The sequence below is a fragment of the Petaurus breviceps genome, unplaced genomic scaffold (genome assembly GCF_028583685.1).
Source record: "Petaurus breviceps papuanus isolate PSGF00001 unplaced genomic scaffold, PetGlider_PUasm1.0 176, whole genome shotgun sequence".
Classification (NCBI taxonomy): Eukaryota; Metazoa; Chordata; class Mammalia; order Diprotodontia; family Petauridae; genus Petaurus; species Petaurus breviceps.
Window position 1 is genome coordinate 15,679,689 of NW_027185771.1, and position 27,237 is coordinate 15,706,925.

General features: G+C 39.7%; 1 protein-coding gene across 1 annotated transcript in view; it reads right to left on the bottom strand.

Annotated features, from left to right (window-relative positions):
* The window catches only part of PSKH1 (protein serine kinase H1), a 63,833-nt gene that overhangs the window by 20,736 nt on the left and 15,860 nt on the right, over positions 1-27,237 (bottom strand). Inside the window, exon 2 of the mRNA XM_069085706.1 lies at positions 19,682-20,716. Coding sequence (XP_068941807.1) covers positions 19,682-20,629 — 948 coding nt within the window. The 5' untranslated portion in view covers positions 20,630-20,716. The remainder of the gene's footprint in view (positions 1-19,681; positions 20,717-27,237) is intronic.

Sequence of the window (27,237 nt, forward strand, 5' to 3'; positions counted from 1 at the left end):
CAATTTTTTTTTGGACAAAGCAAGAAAATTGTTGTTGTGACTAACTATACATATTTATAATAGGTTTTGTTTTGCTTGTGTGCTCAACTGGGGGAGGGGGAAGAGAGAGAAGGAGAAGGAAGATTTTAGCTGATTAAAACAATAAAATATTTTAAAAATTAATGTAATATTATACGTATACTTAAGAGGATTACCCTCCAGATACCTATCCTGTCCCAACCAGGTAAAATTCCTCCTAAATAGTCCTCACAAACTTTAAAATCAACCTAACCCCTTTCACAAATAAAGATGCACGACTGTTGTACTCACAGTCTCTGGTCCTGGGCACCAAATCGCTAAGGCTGACAACCTCTGACAACCAGAAGTGGGGAGCATTATAGGATTCAGAGGCAAGACGATGACAAACTATGGCTTTTTTTTCCTCCCTGTAGTTCATTCAAATTATGTTGGATCAAACTGGATGAGAGAAGCACTGAGATAAAGAATACTTTCAGCTACTCCCTGCCTCCTTGTGAAGAGATCCTGTCAAAATAGCAATCTATCAGTTTATGTGACAAATATTTCCAACAAACAATCTCTAACAGTAGCTTTTCCAGCAGCTTCTCCTTGCATTTGGGAGCCCAGGTATCTGAAGGCAAAGGGGCAGTTAAAGCCTGGTTCTGAGCACTGATCAGCCCATTTCTCAGGAGTTTCCATCAATTACTTCTGGGACAGTACTAAAAACCAAACATGGAACTCAACAGGAATTTGAGGGAGGAACATATTTGTCAGCAACTTAATTCTTAAACATTGGCTATTCTTAAATCTCGTCTTGCCTGGGTTAGTGCTGTGGGATCAAAGTTCACAGCTTCAAACATAAAATAAAAAGCTTTCTAGTTCCTTTCTCAAAGATTTCTTACAAGGTCTACAGGCATGTTCTTTAGTCAGAAGTTGAAGTGACAATTACTATACATTGTCTGTACTTACCTGTCTGGCATATATCTATAAAGCTAATGAATTTTTCCAAAGATCAAATCTGCACTCTGTCTACTGCTTTCAGAGGCTCTCAAAGCCTGAAAAGGGTAGGGTAGAAGAAGAGGGAATTAGGGGAGCAGAGTACAACCAACACATCTTGGTTTTATCCAACGGACTACAGCTCTTTTCCAATTGAGCTTAAAGAAACCAGGGCCTATAACTGGCTGAATGATTTGGCTTTGGACTCTCAAGATACTCTGGGCCAATTCAGCAGAGTGAAAGACTCCATGGTCTCTCCCCCCTCCCTTAGATGTATCACCTGGATAATAACAAATACAAGTCATTTTACATACATGATCTTATTTGCTCCTTACAACCTTGTAAAGAAGGCAGTGAAAAATTTATCAGCATCTCTAGTCTCCACATGATGTTCAAACAGGTAAAAGTGATTTGCCTAAAAACATACAACTTGAAAATGAAGCAGCCAGAACCCTGACCCTGGGTTTCTGACCCTAAGTCACTCTGCTCTCCAAAAGCCTACTTCTTTGTCAAGGGATTCCAACTTTCACTTTAGAAGGAAGGCCACTCCCCTTAAGGGTGATTAATCCTCCTACCCTAAATGTATTTTAAATATCAGCCTGATTCTACCTACTTCACAGCGTTTTAAGACTTAACTGATGCAATGTAGGTAAGGAACTTTAACAAATGTTAAAGCACTATATAAACGTTAGTATTATTATTAAGAATTATTATCAATAATAATTATCATTAATTATTATTCTAGTAACAACACCCCTGGAGTCAAATTCTATGAAGATAATAGTCATTTATTTGTCTATTTACTCAGCGGGCTAGAAATAACTGCTCAGATGCTTAGAGGGAGAGTGGGTTCAGCCCTCCAGCTCCTTGGCTAAAGGCCAAGAGCAAGATAGGAGCCAACACAATGAGAACTCACTAATGTGGGAAGCTCAGTAATTCAGAACCTTGGGCTGTCCACAAGCAAACTTTTGGATCAATGAGAGGAGCACCGTGTAACAGGACATGTAACAGACTAGGAGCAGGGAGGCCTGGGCTTTAGGCCCACCTCTACTGCTGACATTGGACAAATCACAGCCTCAGCTTCCTCGTCTGCAAAATCAGGAGGCTGGAGCAGCTGGTGATGATCTCTGGCCCCATCCAGCTACAAAGTTCTATGCTTCAATGTACAGCCCTTTGTTTTTACAAGAACAGTCTAATGCACTCACCTTTGTAAAAATTGTATGCTATAGTTCTGTCTTATTCCTTTATTAGACTATAATCATCATGATAGCAGGGACAAGTATCATATTAACTACAAATCTCCCCTCAACCAGGAAAGCTCTCCACCCAATAGGGATTAAATGTTTATTGAGCTCAACTTCTTCCAGAATTCATTAGATAACACAGTTCCTGACATCACTGAATTTAATCGAAGTAGGTCCTAGGAAGAAGGAATTCTACCTCTTTTTCCCACTTGGCTGTATATGAGAAAAACAGTACATGCAGAGGTTAGGCAGTGCCTCAGTAGCCTATATACCAACTCCCTTCTCTTCCATGAAACACTGGACCTGACCAGGCTGAGAATGAGAAGTCTTACCTTATTAGTCCTCATTTAGAAAAAGGAACCCCATCAGGCTTTTAGTAACTCTATTCACCAGTCAAAGTTAGTGGTTGTTCCTGAAAAGGACCCATTTGGTTGGAGAAACAATTCCATCCCTAAGATGACCCTAGGAGAAAAGAAAGCCTGGACTTCGCCAGCACGATTTGGTCCTTGATTGCCAACGACGCCTAGCTAATGGTCCTGTTACTGCCACTGAGAATAATAGGAATGATCTCACCCCCGACTCCGTCACTTTGCTTCCTATCCCTTTTTTGTCCCTGACCATCAGTCTCATACCTTCACGTAAGTAGACATGAATGAGAAACAGAAGTGGAGGCTGAGGAAGAAATTCTAAGAAACAGAGCAGGGGAGTGTTTACTCCAGGGAAAAAGTCCATTAGCATGCCAAACAAGAAAACCACATATTGATTTGGTTCAAATTATCTTAAAAGTGTAGAGGAGGTGAAACACACCCATGGTATAAGTACTACCTTCTCAACCATATGTCCCCTCCCCTTAGGTGTTGATGCCATCCTGCCCCCTGAACCTCAATCTTCACCCTCAGGACTGAAAATAAAGGACAATCTGAAATGAAGCGGCAGGGATAGGAGAGGAGACAGAGAGAGGAAGGAAGCCTAGTGAGATGGGAGTAGGAGTAAGTAGAAAACCAAGGGAAAAGGAGATGAAAAGGTCGGAATTTTTTTTAAGAGAACAAGGGAGATAAAAATAACATCATAAAAGACGTGACAACTTAAAGGTTAGCAAAATTGCTTTTTAGTAAGCGTCCTTCTCAGATGAATACTAAGATAAGACTGCGCCCCCACTGGTCCAGGCCCTACATGTCATATAGGAGAGAAGAGACTGACAGGCACACAGGAATCAAAACAGGTGCTGACTCAGAAGACAAGGAAAGGCTTTTCTCATCCTGAAAGCTACTGTCCCAGGAAGAGAGCTGGAGAATGTCAAGGCTATACCACCGAGGCAGCCAAAAAAGTGGCATTATGGCTTTAAAAAATTAAAGAAGAAGAGCAATAGACAAAACTTGTGACATACAGTACATAGTGGCAAAACATGAACTTTGAGGAAACTTAACTCCAGGCAGTAATATATTGTTTCACCACCTTTTGTTGCCAAATTAGTTTAAAAATTAGTTGGGATGAGAACCAAAACTACCTCAGATATTAAACAAGAGAAAACAAAGCAGTGAAGAGGACAGATTTAGAAGAGCGTGCCTGGAGAGGTGGGAAATGGGGGCCTTCAACTTCTCCAGAAAAGCAAACAGCAACTGAAGAAGCAAGTAAGGGATTACAAGAATAGGTAGGGATGGGACGGCCAGGTAGTACAGCAAGTAAGAGCACCGGCCCCAGTGTCGGGATGACCTGGGGATCGAACCTGGGCTCAGATACTTAGTACCACACCCAGAAATAACTGGCCGTGTAACCTTGAGCAAGTTATTTAACCCCAATTGTTAAAAAAAAAAAAAAAGAATGGGTAGGGATAAGAAGTTATCTAGACAAAAAGTAAGGAAAGGAAAGGTAAGCAAATTGGGGCACTCTGTAATATTTCTTTTTAAAAATGTACATCTTGGGTGGCTAGGTGGTACAGTGAATAGAGCATGGGCCCTGGAGTCAGGAAGACTGGAGTTCAAATCCGACCTCAGACACTTAACACTTACTAGCTGTGTGACCTTGGGCGAGTCACAACCCCAACTGCCCTCCAAAAAGACCAACAAATAAAAATAAAAATGTACATCTCCACTAAAACTCTTCTCTAATACCCAAAGGTGGTATGGATGCGACCACAGTTTCTCAAAAGCAATGCCAATGGAGTGCAAACTGAGGCAGGTCCTATAAAGCTAAAAAAAGCTTCAGAACAGACAGCAAAGAATAGACCCCAAAGCCTGTCATCTGAGGCCTAGCCTTACTAGGTTCAAAGAGGGTCAGCAGCAGGCTGTAACACATGGGTTTGTCCAAGTCTGAAGTGGGCTCATAAGAATAAGTATGCTTACTTTAAGTATAATGTTGTTCAGGCATCCATTCATGTCCATCTCTTTGTAACCCTATTTGGGATGTTTTTGGCAAAGATAATGGTTTGCCAATTCCATCACCACTGGATTAAGCAAACAGAGGTCAAGTGATTTGCCCAGGGTCCCAGAGCTGAAGCCAAATCTGATTGTGAGTCTTCCTGACTCCAAGCCCAGTGCTTTATCCACTGAGCCACCTCAATTCAAGAATAACGTTACCAATTCTAAGCACAGGTTCCGCATTAGGAATGCCCAGCACTGAGAGGCAGATGAAGTAAAGTGAATTGAGAGAGAAAGAAAAGGATTCATTTATGGTAGAAACTGGACACAATACTTAAGAAAATCCCAAACTCTTAAATCAGTAAACTAATAACAATTTCCTGAATGCTTACCTTGTTCCTACCCCTGCAAGCAGCATGGGGTGAATGAATGAAGTATAGGGCATAGTCCCTTACCCTAAAAAAAAGCATATACTCATACCGAGGAGAGAGAACTCACATGAAATAATCAGTGCTAAACTATGTGCAACAGCATAAGAGAGTTCAGAGGCAGGGAATAAAAAGTAGCTTTAAGGAGATGGGACTTGAGCTGGGCCTTGAAGAGCAAGTAGGATTTGGAAAAGAAGAGGAGGAAGGAGGGTATTCTAGGCTCAGGATCAGCATGAGCAGGGATGTGGGCATGAGTAAAGGCACAAGGGTAGGAGTAAGCATGGGATGACATTCAATAGATCTGCCTGACTGAAGAATAAGTTTTGGGAAGCTGCCCCAAAATTAGACTGTCTAGGCAAGGTGGAGTCAGACTCTAGAGGTTTTTGAAAAACAGGCAGAGGGGTCTAAACTTGATAGAGTAAGCAAGTGGAATAACTGCAGATCTTTGGGAATCTGTCCTAGAAAGGGACTAGGGGCAGGAAAGTTGGCTAGGAAGCAGTTTTGGCAATTGAGCAAAGCATAAACCATTAAGATTAGAGTGGTGGCATTTGAAGGATAAACTAGATGATGGAGAAATTGACACACTTCTTTTGAAAATTAAAATGCTAGAATACATCAAAGCACCTACCGTGCAGGTGAGACCAGCTATTGGTTGGTTCAATCAGAAAGGTGCTAAGGAAAATCCCCTTGTTGGAGGGTCCTATCTGTCATTATGGCCCATGAAGAGATGACAGTCACTGTCCAGAGAGAGAGTCCTGACACTGGGGAAATTGTAGCATATAAGCCCAGTATAGACATGGTCCAGCCTGAAATTTGGCATTAGAAGTAATATGACTTATGGGGAAACCACTGAAAGATTTAGAAAGGGTTAAGAGTATGGGAAAGAAACATATCTTTTGAGGACGGCTAGGTGGTGCAGTGAATAGAGCACCGGCCCTGAAGTCAGGAGGACCTGAGTTCAAATCCGACCTCAGACACTTAACACAAAAAAAACTAGTCGTATGACCTTGGCAAATCACTTAACCCCAATTGCCCTACCTTCTTCCTCCAAAAAGCAAAAAAAAAAGATAGCTTTGGTAGATATATTTTGGAATGATTACAAGGCCGAAAAAATCTGGAGGCGGCAGGGTGTATGTACTGAGAAGGTTAGAGTCCTCTAGGTGGGAGATAAACAATGGAGTGGGAAAGAAAAGATGACCAAAGCAAGTAGGTTTAGAACACAATCAATGCTGCCTCCCTTTTGTTAGTGATTGTGTACATTGGTTGTGGGAGAGGACTAGAGATGGGGAATGGGGTTTGTTAAGGGCAGTTTGACCTGAAGGTGAATGAAATGAGGTCAGAACTCAGTGTTTCTATAAGAACCAGATAAAAAGAGCACTAGTGTAAAGAGTTCATTCTTCATTCTCAGCCCTAGCCCTGGGATGGACTTGGGTTCTATAGGCACAGGTAGAGTACAGGTAGGTATGCAGGGACATTTCCCATACACCCTGAAAAGGAGAGGAGAGCATATGTTAAGCAGCAGAAGGTTTCTTGGAGGAGGGGTGGAAAAGGAAATGTGGGCATGACTCAAGGGCACTGCAATGAAAAAAGGCGTAGGTAATGTTAAAAAAAAAAAAAACCAACCAACTTCCACTGTATTAAGGCAGGCAAAGAGAAATCCTTTCTTCTTGTTTCTTAATCCCCATATTCAGGGTGTACAACTACCCAGATTTTCTAGCTATTCAGCTATGAAAGGCATTTCTACAACCAAGTAAAATAACTAACCAAACTGACCTACGTTGAAAAGTACCTTCCTTCCCCTCCTACCAAAAAAAAAGTTGCTATACTGCCCATCTGCATAGGATTCTCAAACACAGCTATTCAGATGCCTCAGGGTAAAATCCCACATCTCTCTTCTCCTAGGAACTACAAGCCCCATCTTTTCAAGTTAACAGATCCCTAGAAGGCTATAAAAGAACTTTCTCACCAACTAAATCCCTTTCCTAAACTCAGCCTTTAAGGAATGTAATAGAGCACCCAATTCCCGCCACCCCTACCAGTTAGGTACCTACATACCTCAGAGGAGTCACTCACTTCCACCTATCTCCCATCTTCCTACCTCAAAAAATGTTGAGTTGTAGCAAAAAGGCATTTTCAAGATATGCTATGTGTCACAAAATCTCCATATGTACCACAGGACTTCCTCTTGGTAGACTCTGAATGCTAGGGGCTGGTATACTAATCAATTCAGCCCCATTGACTCAAAATCCCATGGTCCCTACCTGGGGCTGTTAACCAACAATTACCTTTGGCTGCTGAGTTGTGGAATAATCACAGAGGCAAGCTGATATTTGTATTTGACACTTCATTAAGATGCCTCAACTCTATCTTACCACAGACTGAATGAAGCACATCATAACTAGGGCTACAAAAGTTCTCAAATGCTACATAACAAGGTTACCAGTATCTTGAGTTCTTGTGAATTGTAATCCAATGAGATTTTTGAGCAAAGTCCAAAGAGTCTGAGAATATGGGGAAAAGGTCAGAAGGAGAGGAAAGGGTTTAAACATTTCCCTCCTGGTTCCAAGTGGTGTGAAATGAAGGACAGTTTCTTTTCCATAGAACTAAAAAATAATCTAAAAAATGCATTTTATATTCTCTGCTAACATTCTCCCTTGACCTACTCTTTGCAGCATGTCTGGTCACACTCTCTCCTGACTAAACAATATGTTTTCAAGCTCCCATATCTCCCCTACTCTGACTTTGGAGGCCTCACATTAAGCTATAGAAAGTAGGACCTAGAGAGAAGCTTGCTCTGCAAAAATAAACCCCATTGGGTTTAGGGTAGGCAACCTCTATTCCTCTCCTTTCTGCACTCACCTTCAAACAGTTTAATCAGGGAAAAGAAACAAGATATGAAGAATTCTTTGTGTCAAGCTTGGAAAGGGAGTTGAAAAAGATACCATCTGGTACACGTCAGAAAGAATGTTAGACTTTTAGTCAGATACTTGGGTTTTCATCTCATCTTTACCTCTGTAAGGTGGGCAAATAAATGACTTCTTTTCTTTAGACCTGAGCCACGTAAAAAACTGGACTGGATTTCAGAGCCCTTGACCCCAGTTTTGTTTTCTTTTTATTTTTTGCGAAGGTAAAGGATCATAGATATGCAAAACTGATCATACCAACAGACTTTTTTGATGTGTTGATTAGTTTTGTTCAAACTGTTTTTTGTTTTGTTTAATTCTAAGGAAAAGTTCTCTTGGAGGAGAGAAAAGAAAGATTTGGCAACATAGGTGATACAAAAACAAAAGCTATCCATAAAAATTGGTGGTGGTTGCTTTTTTTTTTTTACAATCCTTTCATTTAAAGAATACAGTGTCTACTTAGCTTCAAACCCCTATGAGTTAAAGATAGCTAGTAACCCTTTTTTGAGACAGGAAACCTGTGCACAAGACTCACCCAGTGAGTTATAGAGCTACGACTACAACTCAGGGCTGGTCTCTAGCAGAAAGTTTACTAGATCCCACTGCTGGGCATTTTGAATGTCTTATACAGCAGGACTCACCAAAAGGTCAGATTTCTCCCTTAAGTCAGCAGTTAATAAAAACAACTGGGTTTGGGTTTTGTTTTTAATAGGCCAAACCATTTCTGCCTGGCACGATGTGCATCAGGATAGGTTCTAACCAAATTCTTGTTTCTAGAACTTGTTCAACTTCATGACTCTTCTGTACCAAAGCTCTCTGGATTAAAAACTGCCAGGACAGATGGAAGTGATAATTAGAGAGGATGAGGTAGGCAGAATAGCAAAAGCTTGTTATAGGATACCTCTACTATTGATCCCCTAATGGCCTCTTAAAGCATCCTACACTACAAGAGCATAACTAAAATGGCAAATAAAAACTCTTGACAAAAGCAACTCTACTAGGCTGGGTCACATCTCACCCAAGTGAAGAAAACAGACATGATACCTTGTTCAACATGCTTGTTATCACTGGCCTAGGATACACACAGACTGGTTAGTCCTTATCGACAATCCTTAATGTGGCAGCAAGAGGCCATCTTACCCATCTATATTCTAAATCATCTCCTCCTTTTGATGTGTAGGACCTCAGAAACTTTCTTCTTTTCTGGAATCCAAGTCTAGCCTAGCACCATTCTTACCAGAGAATCTCTCTCCTACCTGCTCAAAGTAGGTAGTACAGTGGGTAGAAAGCAGGACCTGGAGTAAAGAAGAACTGAGCGCATATATGGCCTTACTAGGCACTTCTTAGCTGTATGGTTCTCTCTCTGCCTCAAAACTTCTTCAGTTGTAAAATGGAGATAAAGATGATTGACATCTACTTCATAGGGTCATTGTGAAGTATTTTATCAACAAAGTCAGCCTATCTAAAGCACTCTGAAAACCTTAAAGCATTATAAAAACACTACCTAGAATTATGATTAGCAATCAGGATCCAATCACCTAAATTAACTAATTAACTATGCTTCAAGAGTCTTTCTCTGGTCACCTCCACTAGTCTGCTTTTAGCTTGCCTTCACAGCCATCCCCCTGAAGTCACAACTCCAATGGAGAAGGGACTAGCTGCCACACCCAGAGCAGGAAGAACATGAGGGCACCCTCAAGTGCCTCCAGACAAGTCCAGTTACCACCACCTCCACCACTTTGAGGCTGATGGAAACATCCCAGGACCCTGGATACAAGAGCCTTGGGAACAGCAGTGCCTCCAGCCCAGCGCCCTCAGTCATCATCCTGGAAAGCAACTTCTGGAAATGCAACCTGGCAACTGCTTCTCCTGGGGCTGCAGCCACAATTCCTGAACACACAGAAAAGAAGGTTCTTCCCACCAAAGTTCTTGGCTCTGCCCAACTGTTCAACAGCAAAACCTGATATAATTTTATCACTGGAAATGACATGAAAGAAAAGGCACTGCCATCTGCTTTGCTGCTGTATCCTAAGGACTATGGGACTTTTCCACTTGACTTGCAGTTGAAAGTTTCTGAATGTGTTGTCTCCTTCATTACAATATAAGTTCTTTGAGACCAAAGACAGTCTTACTTTTCTATTTGTATCCCCAATATGTAGCATGCTGCTTTGCACAAAGTAAGCACTTGGGGGCGGAGTCAAGATGGTGGGGTAGAAGCACAAAGTAAGCACTTAATACTTCATTCATTCATTCACCAAGATGTTAGAGCACCTACTTTAAACTCTGTTTTCATCACATCACAAACACTGATCAAGAACCTAGAGGGAGGGGCAGGGGCAGCTAGATGGCACAGTGAATAGAGCACTGGCCCAAGAGTCAGGAGGACCTGAGTTCAAATCCAGCTTCAGACACTTAAAACTAGCTGTGTGAACTTGGGCAAATCACTTAACCCCAACTGCCCTGCCTTCTCCCCTCCAAAAAGGAAAAAAAAAAAAAGGACCTAGAAGGAACTTCCTATTGTTAGAATCCAACCTTTTCAACCTAGCATTCAAAGACTTCTACCAACCTGATCACCTGCCCCTTTCTCTCCAGCTTCATTTCTTCCTATTTCCCTACAAAGACCCTGACCCCTAGCTAGGCTAATCTAGCAACTGACTCACTCTGCTTGTTTCTGAATTCACATCTAATCCACAAACTTCCTGGTTATAATGCTGTTACCTCCAGAGGATGGATTATAATGCCTTAGTCTCTCCTTCACACATCACTCACCTCCTTTAAAGTACAAATCAAAATCCACCTTTAACAGGAAGTCTTACATAACTGACCCCATGTGACTATTCACTTAGAGACTTCCCAGTCTTCTTAATAAGTAAATACTTAATACATACATATATGTTTGTACTTAATACCTTTGTATACAGTAGTTATGTTCAGCAGATGTAGAATACCTAATTAGAATGCCATCTTTTACATATAATGGTGATAATCCCGACCCACCAACATCAGGGTTGGCAAATATGCCCTTTGATTTTTCTAGTAGCAATTTAGAGTGATACAACCACACAGGTGAATGTTCACAAGAGAAACTGCACAAAATTTTATGAGATAACTAGTCAAACTTAGGTATATGAACTAAAAAGCTAGCTCACTCAAAGAAAAGTGGAAATGGTGCCTTTGACTTTACCAGTACCATACTTAGGTATATGAACTAAAAAGCTAGCTCACTCAAAGAAAAGTGGAAATGGTGCCTTTGACTTTACTAGTACCATATCCTAACTAAATAAATGTATTAAGCAAATGAATACTATGGTCAAGTATGATGTTCATCTGCCTTTACGGATCTGCAGGGGTGTTGTCCAATTTCACAAATCTGTTCGTCTTCTCTCTAGTGATGACGCTTTCCCTGAAAGCAAAGACTGTGTCTTAGCCTTTTGTATCATGCATGGTGCCTACTAACAGTAAGGAAAGAATATTATGTCTAATTTCCTAACAAGCATCTTAGTTATTATTATCATCATAATTAGGCCTCAAGTTTGGATGAACATTCTCAGATATCTTCCAAGTTTCTCTTTCTAGGGATGGCTCCATTTAAAAAAAATCTATAAACAATCATACAAAATAAAGAGTATAATAGAGCATAAAACTCTTAGCAGGTAAGCCTATAAAACCAAATTAGCAAAGGAAAAAAAAAGGTCTTATTCTGTGTCCCCTTCCTTCCATGTCTGAATGAAGTTCCATTACCAAAGATGATTTCTAATAAAGCAGTATGGCACAGGGAACATTGGATGGTTTAAAAATAGAGAGCCTAGGTTCAAAGCTCAGTTCTGCCACTCACTTCTGTGACTGGGTAAACAGCTTAAACTCTCCAGGCATCAGCTGAACTAAATGGTCTCTAAATCTATGATTCTATAACATCTTCTCTCAAAAGTCTCTAACAAAAGAATATGTGGAATCAGCTGACCTTTAATTCTTTTTTCAGAGGAACAGGAAACCCATCACCTGGGGTAATCACAAGCTCGAGGTAACTGGTTAAGAGAAGCAATAATGAACTCTGTGGAATGATTAGTTAATTTCCATTTGTAAGCTAAGGTTTAAATTCTCCAGACTTGGTGAAGTATTTGACATCCATCCATGCTAAGCACCAAAAGAGAGACACATGAATGAGGAGGTGGGCTATTGGACACAATCCCAGTTAGTGCTAAAGTCAATACCCCTAGCTAATTTTTGCTCATTGACAGAAGGACTTGAAGGTAAAACACCACTGCATTCATTTACAATTCTCCTGCTGTAAAAATCAATAACCAGTTGGAGACTGCAAAACTTTAATCAGATAAATTACCAGCACCAAAGAGCTCTCAAATCTAGAAGTTATATGCAGAACGAGAATTCAAGAAAGTCTTTCTCAAAGTATGGCATCTTTGCATATAGATTTGCATATGGATTTCCTTCTACTGCAGCCATGTAACCTTGGACAAATCATTTTCTTTGAACCTATTTCCTCATCTACAAAATGAGAATAATTCCCACCCAAAGGTAATAGTGTCAGTGGAATTGTAATTTATTTGGATCTTTTTAGAAAATAATAAAGAATTATGCAGTAAGAGTAAAAAGAAATGTTTTAATACCCTTTGATCCAGCAATTCTATTAGGCTTATTATACCCTAAGGATTTATGGATATGGAAAAATAGCTTTTTATACAAAAATATTTGTGCCCAATAATCAGGCTTAACTGAATAAATCAGTGTTTGAATTATCTTTCCTAGACCTAAGATTTCATAAGCATAAGGAACTCCATGTGTGGAAACTCTCTCCACTGAAACACTGGCAACTGATTTGTAACTCAGAATCTTAACACCATAAATTTAGAACCGGTAAGGGACCTTGGGTGCCATGTAGTCTAACTCCGTCCCTGTAGAGATAAGGAAACTGAAAATCAAAGAAATTAAGGGATTTGCTCAAGGTTATATTTGCTCATAGCATATATCAAAGATATAAATTAAACCCAGTCTTCCTGACTCCAAGGCTGTCCCTTTATCACAACAGGCTGCCTGTCATAGTATTAATATAAACAGATATTATTAAGTCATAAGAAACAACACATTTGAAGAATTCAAACAAATGTAAGAAGACATGAGGTGACAGAATGATGAAAGCAGAACCTAAAGTATATAAACATAGGCTAAAAAGTACGTAAATAAAACATCCACAGCAACAAAATTCATGTTACATACAAGGGACAATTTCCTATAATTATTAAAATATCTCATTTCTTTTGACATTCAGTAAATAACAGAACTAAACAATCATTGATGACCAATTTTTAAAATTTATTAGTCCTTATTCATATATTTGTTGGAAATTAAAATAAAATGAATAGTTTTTAATTTTAAAATGTCTAACTTATCATGCAGTTATGTGGATAACAATTCACATAATATATTTTAAAAGCATCTTAAGATTTACAAATCACTTTATTCACAATAACTTTAAGTAACTTAAGTATTATTATCCCCATTTTGCCAGTGAAGAAGGTCAAGCTCTGGGAGGTTGAAACTTAGCCACCTTTATACAGCTGTTGAGTTTATGAGTGTACTAAATTGTCTTAAGAATATTCTGAAGATCACCCCACAAGATAAGGTACCAGACACTGAGGTCCTTTCTTGAGCTGAACTGCCAAGCATTCAAACTCTACCACAGAGAGTGCAATTCTGATAGGCTGGCATGTTGCTCCAATGCCAAAGGTACATCTGCCTGAGACTGCTTTAGAGAGAACTGACACACAACAAGCACTCATATGGAGGTCAGAAGGAGTGATACAAGGTTATTCTCAAGGTCTCTCTGATGAACTGTGAAATCGATTGTGAGACATGGGAGACACTGGCACAAAACTGCCAAACATGGCATGCCCACATCAAAGAAGGTGCTCTCTACGAGTGAAGCAGAACTGAAATAGCTCAAAATAAATGTGAGACTTCTCCACTCCAAATATTTATATGGACTATTTCTGCTCAACCTGTGGTAGAGCCTTTCAAGATCATACTGGTCTAATCAGCCACAGTTGAATTTTAAACCCAACATAGTGATGTCATTTTGGTCCTCTTTGAGCACAAAGGACAACAACCAAACCAAGGCTAGTGAGTGTCTACACAGAACTGAAACTATGTTTTTTCATTCCAGGTCCACTACATACTATATGAATGGAAGAAAGTGTTATCATTAATACTTTTATTATTTGAGTTCAATTAAGCCTCGATTACTTTGTGCCCTTGTATCCTTCTGAAGCTTCGACAAAACACAGTACAAGAGTCAAAGCCTTGAGGCACCTAATAAGTACTCTAGGTTTAGGGAGCCAGGAAAGCTCTATAAAATATCGCAGGTAAAATATGACTATTTAAATTAACACAGCATATTTAGAAGCCTGTATCTAAGTAGTCATAGTTTAGAATTGGGATGCTTTTTTATGACTATCTACACCAAAGACTGGCAGCTTACCTCATGCCTCCAGGCCTTTCCTCCTCCTGGTTCACATAAAGCACAGAAGTACCATGATACTCCAAAACCCACATCCCTGAGGAGCTATATGCAGGACGGGAAATTTGGAAACTCCCCAACTTTCTATCCCTTTGCAATCAGCAACTACTGCCTTACCACAAGCTTCTCCCTGAGGTGCTTGTGTTTCCATAAGATGGGGAAAGCTGGAGTTTCCATTCCTGTAGAGGATAACACTTCCCCATGATATCACACTGTAGTTTTCATGTACAAATCTGTTCTTTCATTTCAGGGGAAATAAAAGAGGAATCCCATATTTACAGACAATTTACCATTTACTACATTTGGTTTGTGGATAATTTAGAAACAAAATCTAAGCTACTACCTTCACTCTCAGCGCATTTCTATTCTCAAAACCTTAGAATTTTTTTTTTTTTAAAGACTGGGTCTCTCTATCTCATCCAGGATGGAAGTTTGGGGACTCCTTCCAGGTCCAACCCCACTACTGATCAACATAGGAGTTTTGACCTATTCCATTTCTGACCTGGGTCAGTTTGCCCCTCTTTAGGCAACTTCACTCCCTGAGGGAAGTATGAAGAGGGGGAATCATCATATTAATGCCTAGCTTAGTTTAGACACCTGGTCAGTATAGCTCAGTACTCCTGAGCTCAAGAAATCAGTCAGCCTCAGCCACCATGGTTGGGATTACAGGCATGCTGCCACTACACCCCACCTCAGAGTCATTTTTGATTCCTCACTAATACTACATTTAAATAGCAACCAAATCCTGTTGGTTCTTACTTTCTCCTTCTACTATCAATGCCTTAGTCCAAGCCCTTGATCACCTCATACCTAGACCACTGCAGTAGCCTGCAGTCTTTTTCCACCACACAGTACAAAGTGATTCCTCCCTCTCTTCTCTCATCTCCCGAAAAATTACCCAAGGCTTCTCATCTAGCACTTCATTAGCATTCAAAGGCTTGCATATTTGTCCTTTTTATGCCTCCTCCACTAGACTAAAAGCTCCCTGAAGGCAGAATCCTATACTCTGTCATTCTCCATGCCTTGCCCAATGCCTTACATGGTAGGAGTTCCATAAATTGCTGATCATATTTCTGTTCCAAGTTGGCCAGAGCGGAACAACAGCAGGCAAGGAAAAGGAACACTGATGTGTGAATCCTCTTTAAGACCAGAGTGAAGGAGGCTGTCTAAGCATAAAGATGCTTGGGACCCTCAGGGTACCAGACAGACCTGGAACAAGGACCAGAAGAGCACTTCAAAGTCTCAGCAATGCACCAACAGTGGACTGTTATGATCACACACAGCAGAGGCTCGATAAATACTGATTTCTCTCATTCCTGACTGTCAGCATCCAGCTTTAGAGCCTTGCATTTAAACTCACTTCTGTCAGTCTCAGTTTCTTACCTACAAAAAATGAAGATGCCATTGACATTGACAACAAGATGAGGGAATGGCTAAATAAAATGGTACATGAATATGAAAGAATATTATTGCACTGTAAATGCTAAACTTTAAAAAAAGCATGGAAAGACAGAAAGAAATAAGAACCAGAAAAACACACAATGACTACAACAATCTAAACAGAAAGAACATAAACTCAGCACATGTATTTATAATGATGTCTGGCCCCAGAGAAGAGATGAAAAACAAATCTTCCTTCCTTCTTTGCACAGGGGTAAACTAAAGGTGTTGAATAATCCACAGACTTCAGGGCATGGTTGATATGTTGCCTGGTTTCCCTACACTACCTTTTTTCTCTTTTTTATCATATTACAAGCAGTGCCTTGATAGTAAAGGCAAGGGAAATGATATCTTTGGAAATAAAATTGATGTGAAAACAAAAGATAGAAATAAAAATTATTTTTTTTTAATTTCTTTTTTTTGTGGGGGGGATTTTTTAAGTTTCTAAAACAATGAGAGAGCTAGACTAGACAGTCCCTAAGGTAACTTCCATCTCTAACATGTTATGACTAGGACTCAAAATGAACAAGGAAATATTGATAACCACTGCACACATCAGGCACACATAATCTCAACTGAAATGATGGAGGTAAATTCTAGGAAATTCTCTTGGATTTATATTTGTTTGCTGGGGCACAGGAAATTTTCATGTAGGTTAGCCTCAACTTCCACAGTTTCACTTTTCTTAAGTATAAAACAGAAATAATATTTACTTTGAAAGCATTACAGAAATGTAAGTAATCTTACTTACTTGTTATTTTGTAACAGAGTCAAGAAAGTTAGGTTCAAATTCTCAAACTGCTTGAGGGCTATGAAACTTGATTGCTTAAGATTATACAACTCTCTAATCTCAGGCAAGTCACTAAAACTTCACCAAACCCTAAGGTCCTCATCTCTAAAAATAAAGACTGTACTCAATCACTAAGATCAATTCAAGATCTAAGATCTGATAATTCTAATGGGGTGCAACACAATGCATTTCAGGAGCGGCCAGGTGGCACAGTGAATAGAGAACCAGCCCTGGAGTCAGGAGGGCCTGAGTTCAAATTTGACCTCAGACACTTAACATTAGTCGTGTGACCTTGGGCAAATCACTTAACCTCAATTGCCCGGCCTCCCCCCCTGCAAAACCAAAAAAAAAAAAAATAAAAGAACTTCTCTTTCACTATGACCTGCTTTCTGTGAATTTACAAAGGTTTAGTCACAGCAACAAAAATATATCAGATAACATCATCAACAACAATTTCTAGGTCTTCATCTACCATTTCATAGCTAAAGAAGGCAGCAGAATTGCTACATAAAGACTCTGACAGCTTGCTTTTATTTGTTACCTGTTGTGTTGTGCTGTCCTGTTGCCCCTACATTTCTAACATCATTATTCATAACAAACAATCATTATGCTTCCTAAGTACACTACCTATACACACAGCATGGTACGGCATAGGGAGGGAGGCACCTTCTGCCTACACACACACACGCACGTACGAATGCACCCACGCACACACGAACAAACGCACGCACGTGAGTGCGCACTCACCTTTCTCTCTTTTCATTCAGCCAACTGGATTCCACAAATCTTACCCTGGGATTTCCATCATTTCCACTGATATTCTGAAGGTTTCCTCTAAGTAACATAAGCATCTAACTTAAAATCAGGGAGATTGCAAATCTGGACCAGCTCTGACTTTGAAGTTGATAAGGAGAAAGGAGTCAGATGAATTTTGTCTTTAAGTAGTCATCTGAGAAGTATAAGGAACCTCAATGACTTGTGGAAAGAAATTCTGTCTTGCCAGCTGAATGAGGCAGAAGTAGGAGGAAAGCTTTAAGCTTCCTAGTGTGAGACAAGTCTCCAGGCCCTGTCCCTCACTCCTTGAACTAAAAAAGATGGAAAGTATTCTATTTAAGCTGACCAAACAATGACCTCTTCAAGGAAATCAGCAGTGGCAGCAGCAGGCCATAAAGTCCTGCCTACTTTTTCATTGTCCTCTTCACCGAGAAGGATTAAGGAGCAGTGAAGACATGGAGAAAAAACAGATAAAACTCTAACTCAATAATCATTCACTGATACCAGGCAGAATTCACTGTTCTGAGCACAGAATGTCAAAAAGAGCAATTCATAGCTTAAAGAAGACAAAGAGAAATAAATAACTTCATGGGCTAAAATCCTATATTCTCTGAGAAAGAGATCTGCCCACTTATCCCAAGAACATTTCAGAAGTTACTGCCAAACAACGATGCATTACTATTGGCAAACCAAAAGGTAGGACAATTTCCAATCCCCAGCATTCTCTCTGCAAACCTCAATGCCTTGATTTATCTTTGCTCCTTGGAATCCTGACTTTAGGATACAAAATGAAGCATAACAACCATCTGCCCCGGGAGCCAAGCTCCCTGTTCCCTAGGGGAAGCTAGGGGAAAGCTGACAAAGTTCAACAGGAAGGACACTGCCAAGACTATCCAACGAATCATTTTTCAGATATTCAGTAAGATAACTTTAGTCAAAGTATTAACTCTGGGGTTCAAATATGACTTAATACCTCTAGCTTCCTGAGGTCAACATACCTACTAGTCAGTGTTACACACCCTGAATTAAGAAAGCAAAAAAACAAACCTTGGCCCATTTCGCATGAGCTAAGATCCCCTTTAGTCGTTCTAGCCCCAAATGCATCAGAGATAACAGTGGATTCTAGATGCAGGAATCTGAACAGGCCATCAGAAGTAACAGACATAAGCCACAGCACTCTCAATAATGCTATTCACTGAAATGGTCAAATTCTATCTATCCTCTAAAGCTCCACTCAAGTCCCACTTCTTTCATTTAATACTCCCCACCTATTTCAGTCCTCATAAATGTCCCTCTCTTCTTAATTCGTACAGGCAACATGATATCAAATAGGATTTATAATAGTACCTACCTCCCAAGATTACCGTGAGAATCAAATTAGTATATGTAAGGTGTTTTGCAAACCTTAAAATGCTATAGAAATGCTGGTTATTATCATCATTATCATATAATCTAGCACCTAATAAAGTAACTGTATTGTTTCCTAGGAAGACACTGTGCCACAGTAGGTAAAGCACTAGAGCTTGAACCAGGAAGTTCAAGTAATTCAAATTCTGAAAGGAACAAGCTAATAAGTCATTTCTGAGTATCTGAGGCATAGTTTCCTCCTCCGTAAAATAGGGATGATAACCCTGCAGTCCTCACCTCAAAGGGTGGATGGACGGATCCAATAAGATGAAGTGCTGCACAGCCCTTTGTAAACCTAACGCTCTATACTACATCAATCTTCTCTTCAAATAAGACTTGGGTTCCCTAAGGACAGAAACTGTCTGGAGAGTACTTTTGTTTCCACCATGGTGCTAGCTAGCCACTAGACTGAACACATACATAACAAGTACTCCACAAATGAAATACTTGTTGATCGACTGAGAGATCATCCTTCAACCTCAGAGAGAAACAAAGGGAAAATTCTTAAGAAAGCCCACAGAACTGATATCCTTGAGCAGGACCTGCAGGGTACACCCACTTACCATCTTTGTTCTCAATGCCAAGAACATCTTTAAAAATATACATAAAAGAATCCACACCACGACCTAAACATGCCTGTCTGATGTCTCTCTACAATAGCCACAAATGTTCTGGGAAGAGAAAATGCATAGAAAGGAAGGTTTGTGGCTCATGCTTAGGGTGGGAGAGGAGATGTTCTCTCCTTGGAAACAGAAAACAAGAACAGTGCCCATCTTCATGAATGTCAGGAGAAGCCATAGCTACCATACTCACCTCCCCTGAGTAACTATACTTCCCCTTTAGGATCTGCCGGTAGAGCCTTGACCGGTTGTCATCTTCAAAGGGCATAGTTCCACTCAGCAGGATGTACGATATGACCCCCAGGGCCCACATGTCCACAGAGTTAGTATAGGGCTTCCTGACTAGTATCTCTGGGGCAATGTACTCAGGAGTGCCACAGGTAGTCTTCATGAGGCAGTCATCCCCTTTCTTCCGGGCACTTGCCAACCCAAAGTCAGTGATCATGATCTTAGAGTCAGTGCCTGGGTGATAATACAGCAAGTTTTCTGGCTTCAGGTCTCGATGTGTGATGCCCAGTGTGTGCAAGTACTTGACCCCATCCAACACCATCTGCAGTACCCGGGTGGCATCCCTCTCAGTAAAGGAACCTTTGGCAATGATTCGGTCAAACAGCTCTCCACCAGTGGCTAGCTCCATCACCATATAGACACGTTCCTGTGTCTCAAATACTTCAATAAGCTGTATGATGTTAGTATGGCGAACCCGTCGCAAGACACAAAGCTCAGACTCACATACTTCCCTCCCTTCCCGGTACTTGGTCTCAATCATCTTAATAGCATAAGGTTGTTTGGTAGCCTTATGCTCTACCCGCACAACTCTGCTGAAGCTGCCCCGTCCAATTAAGGCCTTGATATCATATTTAGCTGTTACTCGAGGATCAAATTTGGCCCGGTATTTGGCCACTCTGGTCCTTCGGGGCTCATGAGGTTCCATGTGGCTAGCCAGATGAGTACCTGGATAAGGCTGAATGTGATAAGGGGGTGATGGGCATCCAGTTTTAAGGCCCCCACCTCCATCATCTTTGATAAAATGCTTATACACATCAGTCTTGTGGCCAGTGTAAGGTTCAACCTTTTTGACCAGATCCAGTTGGACATCCTTGGGAGGCTCAGGAAGGACCTTACTTGTCCCACAGCCCATCACGGAAGGGAGCTAAGCAGCCAGGGAGGCATTCTCTCAGGTCAATGCCAGCAGGATCTGCTGTGCAGGCTGTGTCCCTGTCTATACCTAGACAGAAAAGAAACAAAGATGATCAAAATCACAAAATTTCAGAGATGAAAGGGCTTCAGAGATCATCAAGTCTAACCCCACCCTTCATCAAGAATTCTTTCTAGGGGCGGCTAGGTGACAGTGAATAGAGCACCAGCCCTGGAGTCAGGAGAACCTCAGTTCAAGTCTGGCCTCAGACACAACACACACACAAAAAATCTAGCCATGAGACCTGGCCAAGTCACTTAACCCCAATTGCCCTCCAAAAAGCAAAAAAAAAAAAAAAATTCTTTCTACAATACCCCTGAAAAATAGTGATCCAGATTCCATTATGACATTTCAGGGATAGAGAATTCAGGATAAGCTCATGGAGCAACCCATTCCTTTGGGGAGCAGCTTTCATTCCAAGTTTTTCCTTACAGCAAACCAAAATATGCTTCTGCAACTTCATTATTTCTAATTGTATACTGTGGGACCAAGCAGAGCAAAGTTAATCTTTCTACATGACAACCCTTCAAATATCTGAATAAAGAAATCACTGCCAGACTCAATAACCCCTCAGTCTTTTCACCATCCTAGTCACATTCCTGTAGATGAATTTCAAGAAAAATGTCCTTCTTAAATGATGGAGCAATCACCCACTTCATCAAAGACACTAGACTTCTTTGAATGCAGCTTAGGGGAGCATTATTTTAGTTTTTGTTTTTGCTGTCCTGTCACCTTGCTGATTTATACAGAATTTTCACTGTACTAAAAAATCTAGACCTTTCTCTCGTGAATTAGTTTAACCATGCATTCCTCATCCTACTGACTTTTTGAACCCAAGTGTGGGACTTGACATGTATTCAAAATTTCAGCTTACTAGATTCAACCCATGGTAGATGGGGGAGTGAACAGGAGATATTTCGTTGATTCTTTAATTTTTTTTTTTAACAGCACTGTCACACCCCAAAGATTCTATTGGTTATCCTCCCCATCTCCAGAAATGAAACCCTCTTTTTTTTTTAATTAATTTTTAAAAGGGTTTTTTTTTTTTTTTGCTTTTTGGAGGGCAATTGGGGTTAAATGACTTGCCCAAGGTCCCATGGCTAGTTTTTGTGTAAAGTGTCTGAGGCCGGATTTGAACTCAGGTCTTCCTGACTCCAGGGCTGGTGTTCTATTTACTGCGTTATCTAGCCACCCCTAATTAATTTATTTTTATTTTTCACCATTCACTTCCATAAGATTTTGAGTTCTAAATTTCCTCTCCCTCCCCAAGGTGGCATGCAATCTGATATGGGCTCTACATGCATATTGATATTAAACATATTTTCATATTAGTCATGTTGTAAAGAAGAATTAGAACCAATGAGACGAACGAGAAAGAAGAAACAAAAAAAGAGAGAAAGAGCAAATAGTATGCTTCGACCTGCATTCAGACTCCATACTTCTTTCTCTGGATGTGGGTAGCATTTTCCATCATGAGTCTTTTGGAGTTGTCTTAGATCCTTGAATTGCTAAGAAGAGTTAAGTCTATCAAAGTCAATCATCACACAACATTGTTACTGTGTACAATGTTCTCCTGGCTGGGGTGAATTCACTCAGCTGCAGTTCGTGTCAGTCTTTCCAGGTTTTTCTGAAGTCTTCCTGTTTATCATTTCTTATGAAGCAGTAGTAGTATTCCATTACATTCATATATCACAACTTGTTCGGTCATTCCCCAACTGATGGACATCCCCTCAATTTCCAATTCTTTGCCACCACAAAAAGAGTTGCTAGAGGGGCGGCCAGGTAGCACAGCAAGTAAGAGTACTGGCTCCAGTGTCAGGATGACCTGGGGATCGAATCCGGGCTCAGACACTTAGCACCCACCCAGAAACACCTGGCCGTGTAACCTTGAACAAGTTACTTAACCCAACTGCTTAGGGGAGGCCAGGTGGCTCAGCAAGTAAGAACACTGGCTCCAGCGTCGGGATGACCTGGGGATCAAATCCGGGCTCAGATACTTAGCACCACACCCAGAAATAACTAGCTGTGTAACCCTGAGCAAGTTACTTAACCCCGATTGCTGAGAAAAAAAAAAAGAGTTGCTAGAAACATTTTTGTACATGTGGGTCCTTTTCACATTTTTATAATCTCTTTGGGATACAGACCTAGAAATGGTACTGCTGGATCAAAGGGTATATGCACAGTTTTATAGCCCTTTGGGCATAGTTTCAAATTTCTCTCCAGAATGGTTGGATCAGTTCACAACTCTACCAACAATGCATTAGGGTTCCAATTTTCCCACATCTTCTACATTTTTCATTTTCCTGTTCTGTCATGTTAGCCAATCTGATAGTGAGATGTGGTACCTCAGAGTTGTTTTGATCTGCATTTCTCTAATCATTAATGATTTTGAGCATTTTTTCATATGATTATAGATAGCTTCAATTTCTTCATCTGAAAATGGCCTGGAACCCTCTCTTTAACTATTAAGCAAAACAAATGGCCATGTCTAAAAAGCTATGTATCTTTCTATACCTCTGGTCTATTACCTCTCTGTTGAAATATGGGAGGATAATTCAGTCCATTATCCCAACCTACTGAGATCCTGATACTGTCTTCCAACATGTTAGCTCTCCCTCACAAATTTGTATCATTAGCAAATATGACAACTGAATTCAATTTAACAAGCATTTAATTGCCTACTATGTATAAGGCATTGTGGTAGAAGCTAAGGATACAAAGATTAAAAATGAGAGTCCCTATGAACTAATCCAACCATTTTACAAAGCAATTTAGAATTATGCCCCAAAAAGCTATTATACTGTGCCTACCCTTTAACCAAGGAATAGAAAAAAGAGAACAATTATCCACATGTACAAAAATACTTATAGCAGCTTTTTTGTGGTGGCAAAGAATAGGAAATTGAGGGGATACCCATCAATTGGGGAATGACTTAACAAGTTATGGCATATGGATACAATGGAATACTTTCATGCTATAAGAAGTGATGGGAATTCTCAGGAAATGGGCTAGGAAAGGGAGGAAAATACAGGGGACCTCCCTGATATCAGTCCATGGAATTGTGGGTACTGGTGTCTTAAGTAATAGATACATGTGGGCCACCTAGGGATGCAGGGTGGAAATGCCCCCAAGAAACTGCTAGCTGAGATGAAATTGTCAGCTGCTGCAAAGAGCTTTTGGAGAGATTGGAGATGAGTTAGAAACACAGTCCAAGGAGAAATGACTATAGCCGGGAGACTAGAGACTCTGAAAGTCAGTATGGGCAACCACATCAGGCATTAGACCCTAACACTGTGTTATGTCAAGAGTGCCTGCAAAAATAATGGAAGAGAAGGAGCACAAGGAGATACTGATGCCTACTGGGGACCAGACTATGATCTAAACATAAGTGGTACACATTCTGGATGACAAACCAAAGAGCATCATTAGAAGCAGCTACCAAAGGAATTGAGCAAGCAAAGGCCCAAAATAAGGACAGACTTACTGTGTGCACAGATAATCATTTTATCACCAAAGGTATGAATGAATGGATTGATAAGTGGAAAGAAAATGACTGGAAAACAAGTAAAAATAAAGATGTTGCTCACAAAGACGTATTTACCAAACTGGATTACTCAGGACATTAATATTGAGTGGAAGTATGGGTCTGCTCATTCAAAAGTTGAAGGCAATGCTAAAGTTCAAATATTAGCAACTAGAGAAGCAACTAGAAAGTGAGAAGATACAATCAATACTTCGCAGATGGTAAAGTTTAAAGGGTCACTCTCTTAAATCCTGCAATTTAATCTCCCAATCAATCTCTTTACCCTTTCCCCCTCCTTGCGTTGTACCTGTCTTCCATGACTATTTTTGGCCATTTTCTTCATATGCTTTCTCAGTTTTTCTATGTGCTATTTTTTCTTCAATAATATAAACAAAATACTATATACTGTACTATAAAGATTTTCTAAATAACTGTAGAAATTGTCCACATGTACAATAAGAAGGGAAAGATAGATATCCTCATCTCTGTCAGATCCAACTGAACTCATGATTTGCTCAAGTCTTGCTCCAAAACCACCTACAAACCAATCCAGACTGCTTGACTGCTCACGTGACTCTGGGGTAACCAGAGTCACCAACTTTTCTTTCAGGTAAAATGAACTGTGAAACAAACCTTGCTATCTCCCCTGACACTGGACTTTCTCGGGACTTCTTAATTTTACCATTTGCCCTGCTTATATACCTTCTGACATTCTAAAGATGCCTGTCTGGGCCATGCAATCTGTTGGTGCATTCTTATGACTTTTAGGACTCAGAACTTTTAAAAAGTCTTTTCATTTACCCTGCAACTGAACTCCCTAATAATATGTTTTCTCCCCTTCCCCTCCCCACCAAAGTGTGAACTTGATCATAGACTGTCTTTCTGCAGTTGTTGTCCATCCCCAGTACTGAGCATAGCACTTAGAATTTAGTAGGAATAGGAGATCAGTAAATATTTTTTCATTAATTCATAATGTCTGGTTTATGGCTCCCCCTGACCCTTTCTGATAAGTGCCACTTTACTTTACGAAATAAAAACCATCTCTTTTTCCATTTAAGAAATATCTTTAGGATTTGACAAAGGTAGGAAAAAATCAGCAACAAGGAGGAACTTTTGAGAAGAGGCTCAAAATATGTGCAGTGATATAATAATATATATAATATATATCAATAATGATGTTGAATATTTCACATTTTAAATTTCTCTTTTTTCTGGTAAAATATGCTTTTTTTACTTTTACAACTCTGGATATTGGTTGCTCATATAAGTTTCTTATAGATGCTGGATGTCAAAGTCAAATAATTAAATTGTTTCTGTTAAAAAAAAAAGAAATGATGAAGGGGACAGCTTCAGAAAAACCTGCAAAAACTTGTATGAACTGATGCAAAGTAAAGTGAGTCGAACCAGGAGGACAATTTATACAGTAAAAATATTATCATAAAGATAATCAACTTTGAAAGCTCAGTGACTCTAATCAACAACGACCCACTCACAGTTCCAAATATATATCCATATGATATCCATATCCAGATAAGAGAACTGATGGACTAAGAAGGCAGATTGAAGCGTTTTCTTCTATTTTTTAATTTTTCTTGCTTTTTTCTTTTTTTGGAGTTCAGAGGAACATAGTTAATGTGGAAATTTGTTTTACATGCCTATGCATATTTGTAATGGGTAGTTTTTTTTTTTCTTGTCTTCTCAATGGACAGGAGAGGGTAAAAGGAGAGGAAGGGAATTTGAAATGGAAAATATTATTGAATTTTTTAAAAAATGACAGTACCTGGCTTCGAAGAACTTACAGGCTAATGAAGTCAAATGGGAAAACTATAGGTCAATATGCAGAACTTTACTTAGCCATTTTTCTAGAATAATACCTGTTCTATACATAGAAAAATTCGTGTATCTTTTCTTCTTGATTAAAATATTTAGTAGCATGGGTCAAAGGTGTCACCACTGCAGAACAGGTTCTAAAAAAATGTTTTTGTTTACAGGACCTGACAGTAAAATAGGCAAAAGGAAAACCATTTAATAAGTTGAACTTAAAGCCATGATACTCTAAATAGAAGTATAAATTGTATACACTTTCTAGAAAAGGATGGGAAAAGAATACTGGCTCTGGAGGCAGAAGACCAGAATCATATCCCACCAGTGAGGGTTACTAGGTGACAAACTTAACCTCTGTAGGCCTCAGTTCCTCATTTGTAAAAGAGGGGAGCTTGATAGGCTCAAAGAGCCCTTCCATTAATAATTTTTCCAAAAGTGGAAAATTTGCGGCATGATACTGAAAATATTAAACTACAGAAAGGCTAAAATGTTTGTTAGTTCATAGAAACAGAGAAAAAGTTAATACAATTTTAAAAATACAGATAAATTTTTCCTTATTTAAAATAATAAATTTAATTATCAGATAAAATGAGGTTCTTATTTTTCCTTTCATGTAGGAGACAGTATAACACACACATTCTTTCTCCCTTTCACTCTCTCACTTACAAAATTATTTAGGATTTTACTTGTTCTCATTTGGCTGCCTAAAAGGCCAGAAGCCCACATTCCAGCCACAGGCTTCACACAACCAAGTAGCAGATCTTGAAAGTTAATTTTTAAACAAAGGCATTTGGAAGTAAGTATCCTTTTTATAGAGGGAAAAAACTAGAACTAGGATTTAAGAATTCTGCAGATTTCTCATGTTTCCTGAGAGAAAATATGCAAACTAAATGCCATGCTCAAAAGGGGCAACAGCTCTAAACAAAGCCTGTTTTTTTGCCAATATTCCTGATGCAGGATAAGGCTTCTGAATTCCTGGACAATTAAGCACCGATACACAAAGTGTGAAAACATACTAAAAACTTCCTTTTCATTTCTTTAGAAATATTAATACTATTTCTCCAGCCTAAAACACTTCCCAGATTTTTTTTCCTTTAGAACAGAGGCTATGGCCTTTGATGAAATAGAGTTAAGCATATTAGCCAAACTAAACTCTTGTCTTGATGGGATCACTACTTTCCCACCAGGGTCTTCTCTTTTAAAA